This window comes from Catharus ustulatus, chromosome 2 (genome assembly GCF_009819885.2).
Source record: "Catharus ustulatus isolate bCatUst1 chromosome 2, bCatUst1.pri.v2, whole genome shotgun sequence".
Taxonomy (NCBI): domain Eukaryota; kingdom Metazoa; phylum Chordata; class Aves; order Passeriformes; family Turdidae; genus Catharus; species Catharus ustulatus.
In genome coordinates this window covers 82582385-82603719 of record NC_046222.1, presented here as the reverse complement: position 1 = coordinate 82603719, position 21335 = coordinate 82582385, and the positions used below count along the sequence as shown (strand labels likewise).

The window sequence follows — 21335 nt, the reverse complement described above, 5'->3', positions numbered from 1 at the left end:
CTTGTATACTTAGGGATTATCCTATTTCCCATGGCCTGCCCAAATAACAAACAGGTATCCTTTAAATGTCTCTTTTTTTCTTTTATTTTTTTCCTTAAAATGACTAATTCCTCAGCATGCCACTCCAGCTTGTGATTGTCTTTATCCACTGAGTTCAATGGAACTCCAACACCTCGATTAAAGGTCTCAGTTTCACAGCACATCTGAGTGTCTCAGCTGAAGGAACAAATCACATTTTGATATGACACAGTCTGCCCAAGCTCTGCTACATGACAAAATTCCTTACCTGGGATCGCATGAAACTGCAGCAATACTGCAGCTGTGCCTGACAGGTCAAATGTCTCAGTCCATCTGGAAAGAACCACTTACTCCTCTGAGCATGGGATTGGGAGAAAGCATGGCCAGATCCCAATTTCTGCCTGGGACAAACCAGTTCACTTTTGTGGCTCACTTTTCTTTGATATAAGGAACTACAAAAGCATGCATGCTTGACACTCATTTTTAGATAGATTTTATCATGAAAACCTCTGCTTACTGATATAAATCTCTGCCTTTACTGATACATTATTTCTTTTAAGATGTTTTACAACAAGAAATAACCCTGAAAGTATTTATTTCTCTCCTTCATAGAGCTCAAACACCTCTCCAGATAAGGAATACATCTGAGAATTGATTTCACATTGAGACTTGATTGACATTCAGGACAATACAATAATTCACTGAATGGCCTTTAGAGGGAAGCAGATCCAAAGAATCCATGGAGAGATCAAGAGTGAGATTTTTGCGAAATCAGGCTGCCATATCTTGTTAAGCAAAACCTGAAGCTGAGACACTTGGCTCACTCTCTATGTCTCTCTGTAGTACTTGGTGAGATTAGAACACCCTTCACATTATTCCAGTCTGAAACCTCTCATACACTGAAGGACACCAGGGCTATTTTGTCTTAATCTGCTCATGTCAGGAGACCTTGCTGCTTTGTTTCTTGGGGAGTCTTCCTTTAGTCTTCAAAAGCCACCTTTAAAGTAGGAACTGGGCATGAAAGAGAACCATGGGATCATGTGAGACACCATGCAAGTGGTAGTCAGCAAGTCTGGAAAGAGATACCTTCCTGTCTGATCTTATAAACTATGAGTTGAAGTAAATATGTGACCTGACGTTTCCTGACTTCTGTCTGCTCTCTTGTGAGGGATCAGGCAAAAATATTGTCTGAGAAATACCTACATATGGGCACAGAGCCAAAATCTCAGAGGGTGATTTCTAAATACTACATATTTGAAGGGCTATGCTATGTGTGACCTTGTAATTCCACCTGTTTAAAGCATTCTTTTTACACAAAACAGTGTTTTAAAGGCAGAAAGTTATTTTAAAGATCTTTGGAAATCAGAAATGGTAGCAAATTCTCTATGAGTAAAGTTATCTTCCCCTCCTATGTTCTCTTTATATCATGGGGTTCTCTTTATACCCTGATGGGGCAGGAATTACTCAGCAGGCAACTTGCCAAGGCAGCTTGCCTGCGTGCTGCACTTCTGGCTGTTGTTTTATGAGGACAAGGCAGATGTCCTATATATAGCCTGGAATGAGATAACGAGTCTGAAGCAGCCTTGAGGAAGTTAATGCAATTTTCAATACGTGCATACTTCTCTATAAAGAAGGTTCAAGCAATGAGCTCAGGCATTGGACCTTGGTTGCCAATTGTAAAACTTTATGGTTAGCTTGGGACCAACAGTTTCTCCCCAACGTATATCTGCTCTGGAGTGTGCCCTGAGCAATCCTGATCACTAGTCTGCCCTGCTCTAGTTTGTGCCACAGATGGAGCCTACATAGATTTGTGGGGGATTTTTAAAAGTCAAAAGCATAGAGAAAGACAAATGGGGCTAAACTTTTAAAAATACCCCCAAACCAGCAAGTATAAATTATTGGATTTTCTTTTAACAGATAGTGAAATGAACTACTTGTAAGTACCTTTAAAACAATGAAGAGACATGTAACAGTACAGATAAGCTATATCAAATCCATCTAATTTCTTTTTTGAAAGCTTAGAAGAACAGTTAGGTGGAAAGGTGTGCTTTAATGTTGTACAACTTGAATTTTCCCACTCAACAAAAACAATATGACATTTGCTGAGAACATCCTAAGGCAGGATGCCAAACACTCACTGAATCATCAGCACCTTCCTGGTCATGATGCCCTCAGAGGGGTCTGCAGGGATCTGTGCTGAACCTGATGCTTTTCATCCTTCGTTAGCACAGCAAGCAAATAGGAACTCTGTTATTGCAGGCAGAGCTACAGCACATGCTATTGAAACAACATCCATGCAAATTTAACTATTCTCAATTCTGTCACATTATTTTTATGATGATTTTTAGAGTCGCACCCTAGCAGTCCCTGCATGACCCTTCTGAGAGAAGATGCTGCCCCAGACATGAGAGGCCACAATGCTCCAAGGAAGGCTCCTCTGGAGTTCCCAGGTAGAGAAAAGGAGGTGCAACCCCCTTGTAAATGAGATGTTATGCTCCAAACTTACATAAACGGGGTTAATTAGATCAGGTTTCATGTATACCTTTTCACGGATATTGCTGAGGGAAGCTATAAGCCGATTAACGTGTGCTGGGTGTAAGTTTAAACTTTAATCACATGCATTAGCATCCAAGGGTTGTGCAAGACAGCATTTCAAATGAAATGTGAAGAAACCTTCATAACATTTTACATATTGTGGCAACCTTACCAGGTTTGTATACTTTTACATGTCTTAGTCATAATTAGGACAGAAAATCCTAATAATAAGATTTTAGGTTTTTACCAGTGAACTTTTGAATCTCTAGAAACAGGAATAAATCTGTAGGAAAAACCCCACAGATAAACAACATTCTTATGCATTTCAAGGACAAAAAGGATTATTCCCTGTAAAACCTCTCCTCTTTCCAAATGAAGTCCAGTTGGTCATGCCAGCATAAACAGCAAGAACATGAGAAACAAGAAACACCTGTGCCTGAGCAAAGTGACACTTCCCTCTCATTTTTCTCTGTAGGTGAGAAAAGTTTTATTGTCTGTGTGGACAATAGTTTGTGGATGCCCAAATCAAATTTTCAGGAATGTTTATCCTAGAGAACCACATCATACTTATGAATCCTGCCAGCAGGACAATTCCTGATGTACTTACATGAAGTTCTGACCCTAATATTGTTTCTTGGACCCTAGTTTCTGATGTAACTGGCTATACAAGAGCTTCTGCAATATACACGTGATGGATGATGATAAAAGTTGAAGATTGGACTAGATGATTGTGGAATACTTTTCCAACCTCAATAATTCTATGGTTCTGTAAATTAATTAATAGTGGAAAGGCAAGATACAAACTCAAATAAATTATCTGTTTCTTCCTAGGTATAACACAGAAGCTGGCATAAGTGGCCAGCTCATCTCCTTCCTAGTCAGATAATTAGGACCAGACTCATGTCTACATTGAAACATTCTTTCCAAAAGAGAACAGTGTGAGATGCATGAACTGTACCAAAGGGGAAAATCCAAATTGGTTTATGATATAGAGGTTCCAAAATATGCAATTAAGAGCACATTATTGATGAGGACGAATATCTGTATTACTTTCGCAGTTGTATCAACTGACAACCTTATTTTGGAATGGGCAGCATGAGGAATCTACTCCACTGAGACCTTTTGCCTTTGTGATGGTTACTGACAATCTGTATGATCAAGACATTAGTTTTTATACAGTTGCAAAAAATGTTCCCTACACATATTCTTCTCAACCTTGGATTTGTTGTTTGACTAGAATAAAGTTTAAAGACTCTACTGTAAAGTTTAAAGTCTTTTTCTCCCAGAAAATCTCTGCTGTCCAATGTCCTCTCCTCAAGAAACTCACAGTAAAGAATTTCTTCTTTAAGTCTATCTAAACCTGCCCTCCATCAGCTTAAAGCCATTCCTCTTCTTACTGTCACTTCATGCTTTTGTGAGAAGTCCCTCTCCAGCTTTCCTGTAGGCCTCCTTTAGGTGCTGGAAATCTCCTGTAAGACCTCCCTAAAGCCTTCCCTTCCCCAGGCTGAACAACCCCAACTGTTTCATCCAGTCTTCACAGGAGAGCTGCTTCAGCCCTCTGATCAACTTAGTGGCCCTCCCCTGGACTCTTTCCAGTAGGTCCACAAGTCCCATGGGCACTGGAGAGAGATAGGCTCACCAAGCTCTCAGCTGCTGCTGTCAGATGTGCTTTCCTATTCTGTGGTTCAGCTGTGACAAAGGGTTCTGGCTTCTGCCTCATCTCTGGGTGCAGTCTGACTGGACATTTTCATCCTTTTCTTCCAGATGACAAAGAGCTATAAGCTATAAAGCATTCCAAGTGGAGGGGCAGGGTGCTGTATCTTCTTGATTTTGACAGAAATTATTCCAAGCCAAGAAATGCAGCAGTGACTGGTGGAGTAACTCCCAGGGCCTTGGAGGAATAGACTTGCCAAGAGCCTGCAAATCCCACCAATCCAAAATAATTTTTTTCTTCTGTTTTTGTGAAGCAGTGTGTTCTTCTGTTTTTGTGAAGCAGATCAAACAAGTTTGATTGTCTTCTTCTGCCTCCTTCCTCCTCCTCCTCCATTTTGCCATAAATCTATCCGCTTTTGAAGTTTGCTCCCTAGATCATAAATAGTCTGGGATAGAGCCGCTTTGTGCTTTGTGTTTGAACAGTGCCAATTACAGGATGTACTCCTAGAAGCCAATAATAGGCAATCAGCTTTTGTTTAGGTTTCAGTGGTTCCTGATAAGTGCAAATAGAGCACAATGCCTCTGGCTGGCTCCTTTGCCAAGCACTGCATCAGAGATGCCCCAAATATGTGAATATAGATGACAGCTGAGCAGTGAAAATATCTCGGGAAGCAGAATCAGATTCACAAATCTCCTAAGCACCCTACAGAGCTATATTTTCCTTCCAGTCCTTGTCTGTTCTAAAATCTCTGTGGTTTATAGGAAAATGAAAACGGCACAGACTTTACAATACAAATACAGTTTTATCCTTCAAAAGAAAGAATATAACTTTATTTCTGGAATTACAACCTAGATATGGAATTCAATAGTATATGAACTACTGTAAAAAAGAAGCCAAACTTAAGAATTACTATGGGTCACATTGCCAGATCTCAGTGCAGATATCTGAAGCCCATGAGAACTGAATCCTCTATGCTCAAGGCTAGTTATCTGTTTACTTATCTGACATTAAGCACCCAAAGTGTAGTGTTTTGGGCTGAAATAGCACTTACTGGGAAACAAACACTAAGTAGATAAGAAAAGCTTTCTCACAACATTTGTAACTTCCTCAATCCAATTAAAAGCAGTGCTTCTTCTCTTGCACAAACTGCTGTCCAGTTGTACTGCTTACTTTTCACATGCCCTGCTTCTTCCCTTCCAGGATTTGTGTCCTTTGCCAGACTAACAGGCATTCAGAGGAGTGGTGTAAGGACACAGGTAAAAGAAGTAGCATTTAAAAATATTTTATATTACAATAATGATTAATATATGAGATAATCATAAGTGGACTAACAAGAACATCACTGTTATTATTTTGTCTGTATTTTAGGGCAAGAAAAATTTAAAAGAATTCAGGCTGTTTGTGTAGTTCAGACTAGCAAGGTAGATTTCTTAAGGCAACATGCTTGGGATAAAGCACTCATATTACTTTATCCCAACTGATGTTGCCATATGTTGCACATCCCCCAAATTTTGTTCTTGTACCAGTAGAATGTGATTTCCATAACCTTTTTCTGACATTTTCTTTCCAAAGTATTTGACAATCTGTTTCTAAAAGGAGGAAGTTTTGTTGGCCTCATGAAGTCTGGGACTGATGTAATTCCATCAAAATCTGTGGAGTTTCCCTGGCATCGAAACTGCAGTAATTTAGGAATTACTCAGGCTTTGCATTTCTTGGATTTTGCCAGTAGGAACTTGGAACTAGCAACTCAAAAATTACTTTTAATTGCATCCGGAGATCCCCATTTACTTTCAAAGATACAATCTTCATCGTCACACACTCTGGATCAGCACACTTGCATTCATGTTTAGAAGCTTAATTATGCATCAATTACATGGGGGAATTTTGAATGAGATTTACTGTTCCTTTTGTTTCATGGATTTGACTAAAACATTCTGTTTATTTTGGTGCCACTCTCATAGCTGGCATGACTGATTTATCTGATGACTAATTTATTTGACTCCAGCCAGAGTCATATACTGCCAACATTTCAACAAAGGACTCCTTTGGAAAGGGTTTATAGAGTTTTAGTACTCTCTAACTATTAGACACTTTATGAAAATGTCCATTGATTCCTAAGAGCTGCCTGATAATGATATAGCCTTCAAAACTGAGTTTAGTCAGTCCCTCCTTTTGATTAGCCTTTTTGCCCACTGTAACGGCTTCTCCACCCATCTGGGATTCACGGAGGACCTTTCAAGAAGCGAAGCATCTTCAACAAGGGAAACAAGGGACAACCTGAATTTGTGTGCACACATGAGAACACAGAGTATGTTTTATGTAAAAGATTGATCAAAGGAATGCGTGGCAGGCTGTTTTTTTAAATAGTTTTAAAATACCTCTTGCATGAGTGAGATGCTGGCTCTCAGCAAATACCCATCAGAGACTTGTTTTCCATACTCAGAACTCATCACCACACTATAGCTAAAGAACATGGATTTCAGTGGGGCACCTAGGCTGTGTGGAAAGAGGGGTGACAAGGCTTTTCACATCAGGGACAGTCTGAGTCCTGGTGAGATAAAGGTGTATTCAGTGAAGACTGAACGATGTGAGATGAAGAGGACCTCCTTGATGGATGACAATTTAAAGTGTGACAATTTAAAGGCTGTAGTGCTTTGCCCCTGCAGCAGCTTTTGGTGAAAGTGTTGCTACCTTCAGGCACAGACCAGAAGAGAGGAGAGATGTGAAATATGGGAAAATTAACTGCAGAACGAGAGAAGGAAATTGCTTTCCATGTGCTCTCAAGTTTGGATTGAAAGTTCTAGAATTAATTACATCCAACTGATCTGAGGTATGGGGATCCAGCTGTAGATATCTTCTGAGTCAGGACAGAATTCAGTTGAATCCTGCCTAGTATGTCCATACCTTCACTAATCATCCATCTGTTTCACTGTCAATTGGCATGTCTAGACTGCTCCTCTGACCTGCTGCAGGCATGTCCCAGGGATAAGACAGAACCTGTCCCAGAGGGGACAGGATTCCCTGTTCCTGTTGCCTATAAAGTGATCACAGAGCGATTAGCTAACGCACAACGTTTCACAACACTGATGTCTGAAGTGGTCTGGGATAAATCCTAAACCTCTGCTTAAGATCCAGGGCTGCAATTTTAGCACCTCATGTATATCCAGCTTCAGGTGCCTGATGAACCAGGATAACATCTGTCAGCAGGAAGAAAGGGGAACTGTAGGACCCACAGCATGAAAGATTCTTACATGTGATAGAAGAAGGATAATAATATAGCTTGCATACTTCAAGGAGTTTGGCCTGTACTGTCTTTCCCTGCCTCCTGCACCCCCCTTCTGTTTTGGACTCTTTCAGATATGCTAGGAGAATATTGTTTGGCAGTAAAAATAGCATGGAGAAGTGAAATAGGATGAATGTCAGTTTGCTGCCTTTGTTTAGGGCTGTAGACCTCTCATCAACATTGTCTTGGGTTACAATACAGGGTGTGATAAAAGGTATCTGTTCTATCATCATCTGTTGAGGGTGGGGGCGGTGATGCTTATCTCCGTGGGACATGTTCTGCTAATGAGCCATCCATTGAAACCAGGCAGGGCATTGTTCTTTATCTTTTCACAACCCATCCTTCCTCCAGCGAGTCATTTTCTGCTAATGGCCACTGAGTCCCACTCTGTGACTGATAAAATCATTGCATCCCATTGGAAGTTGCTCCAGCCAGGGGGAAGAGCCTGACATTTCTTACCAAGATAAAAACAGAGGTTTTGGGACACTAAGGCAGCCCCCTTCTCCACTGGACTCCAGAGGGAAGCTGGATTTCTGATCACCACTGGACCTCCGGAGGGAAAACTGCACCTTCTTCAGGAGCACTGCTTCAACTGAATCACATCTGTCACTGCAGGAGGATGCAGCCACCATTTAATGGGACTGCTACCAACATCCTGCCTGACAGGGTGTCAGGTTGTACTCTGACTTAGTCAGGGTTTGGGGTTTGTTTCTTTGTAGTACTGTATTTCTATTTTAATTTCCCTAGAAAAGAACTGTTATTCCTAATTCCCATATCTTTGCCTGAGACCCGCTTGATTTCAAAATTATAATAATTTGGAGGGAGGGGGTTTACATTCTCCATTTTCAAAGAGAGGGGCCTGCCTTTCTCAGCAGACACCTGTCCTCCAAACTAGGACAAACATCTAGACCAAATCATGGGCATCAAATGTGTTGCACAGAGCTCAGTGTCACAGAGCAAAACGCCGAACCCAAATTCAGAAAAAAAATAGAAAATACTTATTTTAAAAGTGCAAGACAATTTAAAACCAACTGGCATTTGCAGATCAAAAGTTCACTAAAAGATCTTTGTAGACCAAAGGGTACTGACAAGTGGACACTAGCTGCTGTATAAATTGTATTTTCTGAATTATGGCTTTCCACCTTAACAAGCTGCAAATCCCAGAGAAAGAAGCGGTGAAGACATCAAGAGGCACATTTCACTTCTGGCAGCTAGAACTGAACATGGGGTATCAGACTGAGCTGATTCAGGTATCATAGACATCAGAAGTAATCACAGGGTGAAACAACTGCAGGGTAACAAAAGCAAGCTAAGGGTTAGAAGCAGGTTGTCCATAAAAATAGGCAATTGCTTTCAGGACAGAATGATAAAACGCTAATTTTTAATTCTTTGTAGTAATCCAGTCTCACAGTTTCCTGTGGTATTACCACTGGACATGGGGAACTGATTATACTCTTCCTGTTTTCAGCCACTTATTACATACTTGAAAACTATCTCTGTGCCTACAGTTTGTCTACTCTTTAGATTAAACAGTCTCAACTCTCCCAGTCTTTCCTCAAGAGAATGTTTCATAAACTTGAGGGATTCTAGTTGCTTTTATCTGTGTGCCCTTTCCAAGTCTTCCGCATCATGTTTCAAGTGTAGTACCCAAAGTGGACACACAACAGCAGCAGAGGCTTTGCTTGGACCAAACAGAAGCCATCTCACATCTTACAGACAAACGAATTTTAAAAAAGGCTCATTGTTTGTTTTTTCTTTTGCAAAACTGTACAATCTATATATATTAACAGATTTCAATGGAGAGGATCTTGGGTATTGGATTGATCCCTGCTAGTCCATCTACACAGTCCCCACAGCTGACCAGAAACTTGAGGGAATTCTTGTTCTGCTGCGTTTCCAGTACGCTATTTAGAAGGGAGAAGGTAGATGTTTTGAGGCAAAGGAGAGGATAGATTTTAAAAATTTAAGATTACCTAAGCAACTACCAGGTCAGACATAGCACTGACCTAAATTATGATCCTGTCTCTGATAGTGGCATAAAGGAGACAGTTAGGCTGCAGGGATGTTGAGAGAAAAGGAAAACAAAAAGAAAGAAATCCGTTTCAAAAATATTGCTGTTGGTAGAATTGAGTGAAAGCAGATATAACTCAGTGAACTTCAGGCCCCGAAGTCATGTTATTTCTTTCACTTACTGAGAAAAGTGAGCAAGCCAGTGAAAAAAATCTCTGGCTTTAAAACCATTTTGAATGACTCATGCATAATAGAAATAAATCTTGGTAGGGAGCAAACTTTTCCTCATCATTCCTTCTTTTTTTAAAGATCTTCTCAGGAGTCTTGTAGGTCTTAAATACATTTCTTTGCTTCCTAGTTCCTGTCCCTTGTTCAGCAGTGCTTTCCCTTCAGTATTAGGAACTATAACCATGTTCTGTGAGTGTGTATGCAAGGGGACATAACATGGATTTCTGTTGCTAGATACAGGTTCGAAACTGTAAAGAACAGGTGGTTGCAAGCACCTTAGATAAGAGTTCTCACTCATTTTGTAGCTTACAAGTCTAAAAATTTTTGGAAATAATCTAATTTCTCCTAACTGAACAGGTAGATTTTGCTGAAATTGAGAACTTGGGTTCAGTCCCTCTTGTACTAAAAGTGGTGGCCAAATTGTCACCATTAGACCAACCTTGGCACCTTGCCAGCTCATTTTCTGCTTTCCTAATAATCTGATGTGTTTTGGATGGCTGTAGTCCCCAGAATTTTTCAGGAGTTCTCTTCCCACCCCACAATCCAGCTGTTATATACCAGACTCGCTTTCCTTCTGCAGGTGTTTTATCTCCTTGCAAGCTGTTTCCAGGAGAAAGCCATTCCTACCTCCCTGACTCTCCTTTCACCTGGTTGTAACCGAGACTTGCACACACACAGTTTGCTGAGAGGTGAGGAGCATTCTTATCAGCTGGCCCTGACAACCTGTCATGTCCTAGGCTGCCTTGAGCTTGCCCTTAGGCCTCAGTAACCAGAGCCATCTCCACACTGCAGCACAAGCAGTGCTTAGGAAGCACTTAGGGATTTGCATATTATTGCATGCATAGAAATAATAATAAATGGTGGGATGTGGAGTGGTGGGGAGTACCTCTTATCAACAGGGTCCACAAAAGCTCTATCATTTGTTTATAAGGAACTGCAGGCCAGAGATGCCTGAATTTGTAGACAGGAAGGGTGAGGGGGGAAAACACCTCCACTTGTTTTCTCCTTTGAAAAACAACATTTCTCTTAACCTTAACCAAAGAAAGTAGTGAAGCCACTTGACAAACAGACTTGAGTGAAGTACCTTGGCTGGAAATGTTGGCTTTTTTCTGTTAGCACACAGAGTGTTCTGCTCTGTGCATGCCGAGGGCAGAGAGGGGAAGGACTGCCCACGTCCCCCTGGCAGGTTGGCGCAGCCACCACCATCAGCCAGGGCAGGGGAGCTTTCCTGCTCTGAAGGATTATCTGAGCCAGGAGTTGGGGGTGTCTGCACCCCCAGTGGAGCCCAGGCCAAAGTATGGCTATGGCAGTGCAGGAATGCTGTAAGGGAATCAGAGCCTTGAGGAACAAGAGGCACTGACACTTGCAAAAATGCTGCATTTCTGCAAAGAACTGAGTTTCTAGGGACAACATTGGAGGTTTTGCAACAGTCACTGGGTAAAACAAAGTTATGTGTGGCATGAGGATGTTGAAAGGTGGTGTAAATTAAAGTTGTCTACTGCAATAATTTTGCTGGAATATAGTTTATCATCTGCTTTGTTAGGTGGAACATTTCCATTTAAATTATTATATGGAAAAGCCAGATGCTATTAATGGTTATTTAGTTAATTAAATTACCTATTCTCCCCACTTTCTGGGGTAACTATTTCTGTTATTACCAAAAGGTGGCTGACTCAGGCCCCTGTATGTGGTGTGATGTTTGCTGGCATGGGATGCCAGCCTGGGGCAGCAGCTTGGGCATGTGGTGAGCTTGCAATGGAGAAGTTGTTTATATATCCCAAGAGTCCTGTTCTCCTGGTGGCCCAATAAACAGGGACAGGGAGTCACTTTCACTGTTTCTTACTGACTGGGGTTTGGTTTCTGCTTTTGCTGCTTACAGGATGAAATATCAACAGAAAGGCTTTTACGTGACCTTCTGTGTTATTGTTTAGAAACTCATTTGTGAAGAAGGAAAAGGCAGTCTCCAAACAACATAAGATTTTGGCAGATTTCCATCTACAGAGGAAATTTAGAACTTCAGAACTCTCGTTTCCTTTGGAAGTATGATTCAGTGTGCACTGCCCTGAATATAAGCCCTAGACACATCTTTGTTTCTGACTGGTATGTGCAAAAGAGTAGCCTCACATCTTAGCTGGATACAAAAGTAATGACAACTATAAAAATTGTTAGAGCAGATCTGGTAGAAAACCAGCATATATTATTATGAGAGCATATGAATCTTCAGGTATTTAGTTTTGCTTCTCATTTTGACTGTCAGGTTATGCAATTATACTCTTTCAAACACCAGTAGAGTCTGTATGATTCACTTCTGGGGGTGGACTAGAAGTAAAAATTTGTTGTCTAACCTAAAATAATCTTATAAAATAATATTAATGACATATCCAGTTCATGATGTACAGTTTTAAAATCTACCACATGGAAGCCTTGGTTACGGAAAACTATTCAATATTGCAACATATATTAGCTCAGGATGTGCAGTTTAAAAATTCTGCCTTTATGCAGGTAAATCCTCAGGAGGTGTTTTACTAGAGCTTGGTTAATTACCTCCAGATTAACACACATTTTCTTTAAAAAAGTTAACAGTAAAAAAGAAACATAATTTTCCAATGAATGTGCCAGTAGACTTGGGTCTGCCTTTTTAAGTGTTTCAGATAATTTTTTAGAAATGTGAGTGGCAAATGTCTGGGCAACCAGCACAAGCTATTTAAGGGGAGATATGAATGAAATGTTCTCAGGGGACTTTGCACGTACCTGAATTTCAACATATGCTTTGCCAAATTGCAAATATAAATACTTTCCATTCAGCAACTGAGAAGTGCTCTGGCACTTAAGAATGTCCTACATTAAGGCACAGAAATCTGAGGTGATATGTTCTCTCCTGTTTTAGGAAATACATCCCTGAAGAGGAAAGTCATACAGGAGACCCAGGCTTCAATGGCATCTGTAGAGAGAAGGTTGGATAGATAATGGGAATCTACTGGGCACAACCATCACAGTGCTGGCACCAGGACTGAATCCAGCACTCTGTAAAAGTGGGGTTTTGAATTCCTGAGCTACCCCTGGCAGCACTTCTGCTCCAAGCATTTGATTTAATTTGAATCAATGAAAAACCAGAGGGAATACATTGACCAGACTGTAAACCAGCAGAGAGTCCCATGGCATCCACTCCAGGGAAGGCTTATAAGGATAACCGGACACTGTAGGACTGGATGCATGTGGGGTTTGGGGAGGAATCCCCATGTGCATGTCTCTAATAAAATGGCTGTGTTCATCTGGCATTTTGCTTTACATTGCAAAACTATGTGTAAGTACTATGAGAGACAGGGTAACAAGTCCATTAGGGGATTTAATATCCCTACTGACTGTGGAGTGATTTGCTTTCTCTACCAATGTACATGTGACTCTTACTTGCCTAGGCAACTCCATGTAATAACTGCAGGAGAGATTTTTATGTGCATATATTTTCCCCCTACATTTCTTCATACTCATTCTCAAGGTGTTTGCTTAGCTTCTCTCCTCTGCCTTGCACTGCTCCATGATGGAAAAAATAAATATTTAAGAGCTTAAATCTCAGCAGTGTGAATTTCAAAATCATCAGCTTTAGTGATTTACAAATTCAGCACTTCAGTCTCCTTCTCTTCCCCTCTGCCTGTCACAGCTGGCTTTGCCAGGTCCCCTTTCCCCTCCTGCTGCAGAGACTTCTGAAAATGAAGTGGATTGTACCTCTGAACTTTGAATGAAGCTCTAGTTGTAGCATGACTGCTAAATAGATAAGAGGTACATTGGCCTTTGGCTCCTCAATATATGCCAGGGGGAAGCTCCCCTCACCCACCTCAGTGCTCACAAGGCAGACCAAGATACAAAACCTGTTTGAACAGAGATATTTTAAGACATTGGCTGCATACCAATTACTGCTGAGTCCAATTCATTTTGCAGTACAGTCTCTGCTGCTATGTAGCAGTAATCAAAGACAGCTAAAAGCAAAGTGGAGATAACAATCTATACTGATGTGAGTATTAGAAGATGAAAGAGCTTTGTTATTAATGCCCCAATAACAAGCTCTGCATTCCTGTCCTTGCACCAGCTGTACCACACTAACAAATAGCAGAACTTTCTACCTTTCAGGTTTCCTCAGGTGATTTTCTTCAAATGAATACCACTCTGGGTGGTAAAAATATGTAAAAATGAGTGAAGAGAAGAAAAGCAACATTACTCTTGCCTAGATACCAGATCTAGACGAAAGTGAGGAAAAAATCCCAGCACTGTAACCTCTGTCCTTGTCCAGTGAGAAGACAGAAGAGCACAAAAAGAGGATTGCAAAGATGCCTGTAAAATCTCCAGGTGTAAATGAGCTAAGAAGCAGAACTGGTCTGCAAGGTCTTGTATTTTCCTGTAACTCTGAAGATTTTAAAGCAGAATCTGTCCTTTTTAATCTACCATCACCTTCTCCAAAACTGGCAGCAGTCTCTGAAGGCTCCACCCTCAGTGTTTTCCAACTGGCCCTGTGCAGTCTAGTCCTGCAGTTCTTGGACTCCCTTTCAATATCTTTCTGGCTGCAGATTCTCCAGTAGGCATATCTCTTTCCAGTCTGCCCACAGCTCTGGAATACTCTGGTTCAAGTAATTGGTCAGAGCCAGACAGCCTGCATAGTAAGCAACAGTAAATAGTGATTCATTGTGGTTTAGATCCATGGATTTTCAGACCATATAGATTAAAATCTTGGTAGCAAAGAGCTCAAACAGAACACAATATTCAGCAGCATGAATCCTTGAAAACCACTTCAAAATCTTTGAGCTCTGAGATCCACAAATCCAGGTTTCACAGGGTTATTTTGCCTCTGGGGGGTTTCCTCTGAAACTTACCATCCCATTGAAAACCCTGGATTTTGCTCTGTATCAACTGCAAAGCTGCTGCTAGAGCTCCCTGGGGGAAAAATGTTTTGGATACATGGGAGTTAGCCACCTCCTTCAGTTCATATCTGTTCTGCCAGAGGCTACTTTGTGAATGGCTGTGCTGCATATGAATCAATTTCTTTTCTAACTTGAAACCAGCCTAATAATAAGGCATGGTATGTCTCTGACTATCTGCTACCTAGGCTGAACTCTTTAATTTACTTTATTCATCAATTGTTGGTGTGGGGGCAATGATGTGCAATATAAGAGATTCCAGAAGTATTTGCTATATAGCAAATGTATAGAGTCATGATGTTTCATGGCTTCTAGTGCATTACCAGGCTCCTGTAGGAACCAAATGTGTTTCAGGTTGTATTGTCTGAGTGAAGAGTCGACTCAGTCATGTAATGTCAGAAGAGAGGCCATGAGCTTGCAATCTCCTTGCCCCAAAGGAGATGCAAACTGTGAGAGTGTAGAACTTTTTATTACCAAGATCTGACATCTTATTCCCATGCATATACAAAAGACCCCATGCTGAAATCAGCATTTCCATGGGTCCAAATGTTGATCCTTCTGCCTGCTGAAAAATGGAGAGTACTTTAAGAAATTAAGCCATGGAATTAAGCCATTAATAAAAGCCTGAGAGGAATTCTGTCTGTGTTTCATGGTCACCTTTCCCAAATTTGACCTATTGATCCTAGTGTATATTTCCTTTCATATTGACACAACTTAGCCAGTGCTGTTTTCACCTGGGTTTTTCTAAGTCACCAAATGGATGCTGTACTCATTGAGCAGAAAAGCTTAACAGAGGGGTGGCTCAGCCTAACAAACATGGATCAATCATGCCTCCCTTCAGTTTGCACCTTTCCTAGGAGGATTTGCTTGTTGCAGGAAAGTTCTTCAGTCAGTTACCCTCTGACCTTAATATTGCATCTAGTTTTGGCTGGGGTAGAGTTACCTTTTTTCCCAGTAGCTTGTACTGTGCTGTGTTCTGTATTCAGAATGAAAATAATGTTGATAACCCCTGATGCTTCAGTAGTGGCTAAGTAGTGTTTTTCCTAAGTCAAGGATTTTTCTGTTTCCCATGCTTTGCCAGTGAGGAAGTGCATAAGAAGCTGTGAGAAAACAGAGCTGATCCAAAATAGCCAAAGGGACATTCCATACCACAGACTATCATGTTCAGCATATAAACTGGAGGGCATTGCCTGTGCATGGACTGCTTGCTGCTCAAGAGATGAGCTGGGCATCGGTCAGTGGGTGGTGAGAGCTTACAGTCTGCATCACTTCTTTGTCTTGGTGTTTATTCCTCTTTCTCTTTTTCCTATTATTATTCTCATTGTTATTGTTTTCCTTATATTTTGTTTTACTTCAGTTATTAAATTGTTATTACCTCAGCCTACGGGCGTTACCTTTTCCTGATTCTCTTCCCCATCCCACTGAACGTGTCTGGGGAGTGAGTGACCAGCTGCGCGCTTACCAGCTGGGGTTAAACCACGACCCCCGTGACTCTGTCCCTTTGACAACGCGGAGGATCCTCAGGCACAGTCCCCAGGGGCTGACCATCAGCCAGAAGAAAGCCGTCCCGGTGGATTTCTCCCCGCCTGATAAGAGCTGAAGCCAATGTCAGCCGAGCCGCTCCCTTGCGATCCCCCAAAAGCGCACACAGCTGCTGCTTGCGCGGGCTGTGGGCACAGTTAAACCTCTCCCGGGGGAGGCCAGACGAGGCACGCCGCTCTGCAGGCTCGGTGCAGGGGGCTGTGCCCGGGCTCGGCGGGGCCGCTCCTGCAGCACCATGGAGAGGGGAGCGCGCCCGCCTCCCCCGGCCCCGCGGGCGGCAGCGGCAGCGGGGGGCGCGGGCACGGCGCGGGCACCGCCAAACAGCGCGGGCACGAGCACAGGCTGTGTCCCGGCACTCACACAGGCTGTGTCCCGGCACCCACACTGCCCGGCCCCCTGCAGCCCGCTCAGGATGGCTCTAAAGCCGGGGGGTTGGCTGCTCGGGGATTGAGCACTAAAAGCCCTCCTCTAAGGCTGAGGAGAAGCCTGGCCTTGGCTGCCGCGTGTATATATCTGGCTTGTCGACTCGTACCAAACAAATGCATAGTGTGCTTTTCCTGGCAGTGTTTCTGTCAAGTAAGGGACACTCATCTTCTCAGTGCTTTCTTGCTCTAGAGGTTGAATTGTCTGGGAAAGTTGCTAGTGTCACCCTGAAGCCCAGCTAGAATTGCTCTCCGAACCCTGATGAATGCACATGGTGTTTGACCACGCAAGGCTGCTGCAAGGTACAGGTGCTGCAATAGCACTTGTCTTGCATCAGCTTCCTTCTGCTGCTTATCTGCATGGCAGTGACTATCATGAATGAATAACATGAAAAGGCAGCTCTGAATCAGTTTGCTGCTGTCACTCAGAACAGCTGGGCATTGCCTGCTCCATACTGGCCATCATCAGGAGAGCACTATTTGCCCCATCAGGCTCTGCCAAAACAGGCAATGACAAGATGCCAGCAGGAGATCTGAGGCTCAAAACAGCAAAGGTTTGAGGAAGCAGATTTCTCCTAGTTTCTTGTTCACCTACCTGAATTCATGGTATGGAAAGCCAGAACAGGAACCATGAAGCAGTGCTGTAGGCAAGGCATGCAAAATGCTAAATTGTTTGAAGAAGCCTGGTAGCCGTCCTGACAGACTAAGGAAATGCCATAGAAAACAGATGTAGATACAGCTCAGTTGGCTAGTTACAATTCTGTATTTTATGTGAATGAAACAGCTCTCTGTAACATCACCAAGTCAAAATACCTAAATAAAATGTCTAAGCCATGCTTGATAGCTATAAGACAGTTCTTGTCAAATCTGGGTAATTATGTCATTGTAAGAATTCAGAATTATATGTATAAGAATAATGACAAAAGAGATTAACTACTGCTTGTGGAGCACTGGGGAGCTAGAAGGAGGCAGGCTGGGTGGAAACTGCCATAAAAATTCAGTAACTTTCTGGACTTCACAACTCCAGAGCTTCAGTTCTCAGGCTCATGCTTTGAAGGCTGTCTATGTATCTTTCTTGCTGATAAAGACTGAGTGGTTTATCAAAAGTTGGTCTCTTTGAAAAAATGTTGTCTCACTGCTAGTTTTAATTTCTGGCGTATACTGACTGTGTGAGTTTATGCTTGTGAGTATGGTCTCTTGGTTTTAGTCATGCAATTTCCATAGGTGTATCTGATGCTCTGATAATCATAACCAAGTTAACAGAAGAGACAATGTTCCCAGATAATATTTAGCTTGAAGCTTGTTGTATTTGTGTCAGATCTGATTAATTACTTTGTTGCATACTTCTCCCAAAGCAGTTGATTTAATAAAAGATACTGCTTCTTCCCGCAAACATTGCCTTAAATGACTGCAGCTACAATGCTATTACTATTCAAGATTTCCCTCTGAGATCTTTCTCCTGAATGTTTCAGTCACTGCAGCAGAGCACACCACGGCTGGACATGTGCACGTGTACATTTGGCAACAGCGCAGCTAGCTTTGGACACTGTTAGCAGTGTGGCCCTGTTAACCCAGACTGCCAGAAACACGAACCCCTCAACATCTGTAGCTGGGCTGCACTGCAGAAGCTGAGCTCTCATTGCCCTGCCTATGCTCCTATCAGCACAACTAGTCCTCGAGTTGAAAGTCAGTTCTGGTAAATATATATATACTGCCTGTGACTGCAGATAATGCTGCTCAGACAAAGGCCTCTGGAATCTCGGGGAGGGGAGGGCTTGCTGTGAAAAACAGGGGAAAAAAATCCCCTTAAAACTTAATAGACCCCATTTAGAAGCCTCCCCTGCAAAATCCTCACAAAACTTGCAATTAACCTTTTAATGATCAAAGGAATCTACTTTGGAGTAGAAGTGAATTACTACACTAACATAATACTGTTGCTGTTACTGCTAGTACTTTCTGTAGGAAAGTGGAAAGATAGGAATGGAATGAGGAACTTGTGTAAGTTGTCTTCAGCTATAGGAAAAATTGCAAATAGATTCCATAAAAAGATGAACATGCAGAAGAAAAGTTATATTGCCAGCCCTCCCTGCCCTCAGTATATAAGTTATAATGATATATTGAAGATCTGAGGAAAGAGAGTTCATCACTTCTTAAATCTGAGCATTTTATTGTTTTACAATCCATGGCAGAGTGAGAGTGCAAAGCCCTTTCCCTGTTGAACTCTTGTTTTCCTTGGATTATCAGGAGTTTATGTTTAGCAGGTTTTCCAAACTGAATACCTCACTCTTTCCAAGTTTGTGCTACATGTAACATTACCCTTTGCTGGTGCATGCACTGGCAAGTTAAAATTAGACTTCCTAAATGTCATTACAGCAGCTCGTTACTCTCTTACTTGAACAAGATTGTGCTACTTTAATTTGTGAATTTCTTGTCTATGTTCCTCTAAAATACAAACATATAAAATCTCACTCAGATGATTAAGTATATATTTAAACTATGCATGGATAACATGCATTTTCTGTTTTTTCAAATTTCAATCAGCCAGTGATGAAAAGAACAGTCACAATACAAAGTGGCAAATAGATTACATCTGATTATTCTGAAAGCAAATTTTGGTACTTTCTAGTTACTTTTCATTGCTTTAAACAATGCCTGAGAAGAAGAGCTAGTTTTCTTTCTTTAAATCTTGGCAGAAATAATGCATAAATGGTTATTTGCAAAATACAGTATTCACTTTTCAAAAATATCTATGACTTTCTGTGTCTTTTAAGTAATTTTTGATGAATGGCATTCTTTAAAAGAAATAAAACTCTTCTTACCCATTCACATTCTCATGGGTGATTTGTGATGATTTGAAACAGGGCATAATGAAGTATGTAGAGAAATGTTGTTGGGTTTTGTCTCAAAATCATCTGCATGTATAAGAGTTGATCTATATGTCACAGCACATAGTCTGATGTGTCAGAGGCACGAAAGGCAAAAAAAGGTAAGGACCTGAAACATCCCCAAGCTTCCATTTTTCCGCATATGTTTGAGTCTATGGTCCTGTCTGTGTAATAATACAGGTATGGTAACAACCACACAATGTTACATTTTCTATTTCATTCAACCACTGGCTGTTAATATGTTAACAAAATCGTGCTTCTTTCTGGTCTCATAAAAACTTTGGGAGGCTGGTTCTCTTTAGCCTGGGTTTATTTTCTGGCTCCCTAAAATACTGGTGTCTTAATGCATTTTTTCCTGCTCTAGTCTGACTCCATCTTGCTTGTGTGCTGTCCACCCCAGGGAAAGCAATCCTTCTGGCAAGGCCCTCATGAGTGCTTGCACACAGTTTCACTGAAAACCCTATTTTGCCTACTATCACAAGGCTTAACAGCAAATAAAACCAAACCTCTTCATGTACTGCTTTACACATAGGGAGAAACACAGAACACATTGCATGGTACACTTGGAGCTATCTCCTGTTCTCTGAGAAAAGCTGTTTCTGACATGAGGAAAGAAGCCTCTATTCGTTTTTACACTCTGATAGATGGCTTACAAATCCAATACTTTCCATTAAAATGGTCATTCTGAAACAGCACACCTTTTATCTCTAAAATAAATATATTAGCCTGTTATACAAGCAAGTATATACACTAGCACTTAATTCCTAGTATATGAGTATTTGCACAGGATCCACATACTCATGGATGTGGTTATTTGCTGTCTGATTTTTTCAGATACTAAAAAGAGCACCGATAGCTGTCACACACCTTGCTATCTTTCCCGCTCTCACCATCCAGCAAGCACGATGCTCATTTTGGCATGGAAAATAGAGCTGTAAGACAGTTTAGTCCATTTCTCTGCTAACAGTGGTTTGATAGTGACAGTGTATTACTGGCACTATGTCCAGGTACTTATCACATATTACTAACCACAGAGTAGAGCTTACCCCGTCTTTCTTGGAATACATCTCATTCCTACAAAGTTGTTTCTGGTATTCTGCCTACAAGATCGTTTACTTATATTCATCACAATGCTTTAAACAGAATCTCTTGCATGAGCCAAAATAATCTTTTACTCCTCAGGCTCACATCTTGCAATACACATGGCTTTCCATAAGTTCCAGTTAAATTATGCTTCCTTACCTTCTACTTTGAAGATAGTAAGGTGAGGTCTGCAGTGAAAAGCCCCCAGTGCGTTGCCAGCACAGTTCATCCAAAGACCCTGGAAGACCCAGGTTGCAGTGATAACAGATGATGCCCGACTTGTGACTTTCCACTCATTTGATGCAGTAGCAGCAATAGCAGCTCCCAGCCCACAGAAGCAAAATATGAAGGCTATAATCTGTATTCCCAGCATGTTTCTCTGTAAAACAGGGACTTACTAATGCCACTGTGTGGAGAGAAAAGCACTTCAGTCACGTGTGTAAGCTAAAAGACATAACATAAGCAAATTACACTTGAACAAGTTCAGTACCACTTGCTACAGAAAGTTAATGTGGCTGAAAGAAATTGTCATGCTTGAGTAAATTAAGAAAGGCCCTAGGCATTACGAATGTTTAGAAAGAAAGTCAAGGTGCAACTTTATAGGAGCTAATTACTAGAACTAACTTACTAATTTCTAATTGTAAAAATTAATTGTTTTCTTTTTTTTTTTTCAATTAAAGTATTCCAGTTAATGCTTAATTTTTAGTTAATTGGAAACTTACAACCATTCCATCTAGCAAAATAGGTTCAGAGTCCAAACTGTACAGC

General features: G+C 41.4%; 1 protein-coding gene across 1 annotated transcript in view; it reads right to left on the bottom strand.

Moving 5' to 3' along the window:
* Positions 1-20940, bottom strand: part of CLDN10 (claudin 10) — a 53889-nt gene extending 32949 nt beyond the window's left edge. The window contains exon 1 of the mRNA XM_033051425.2: positions 20727-20940. Within this exon, the coding sequence (XP_032907316.1) occupies positions 20727-20940 (214 nt within the window). The remainder of the gene's footprint in view (positions 1-20726) is intronic.
* Between the last annotated feature and the right edge of the window lie 395 nt (positions 20941-21335).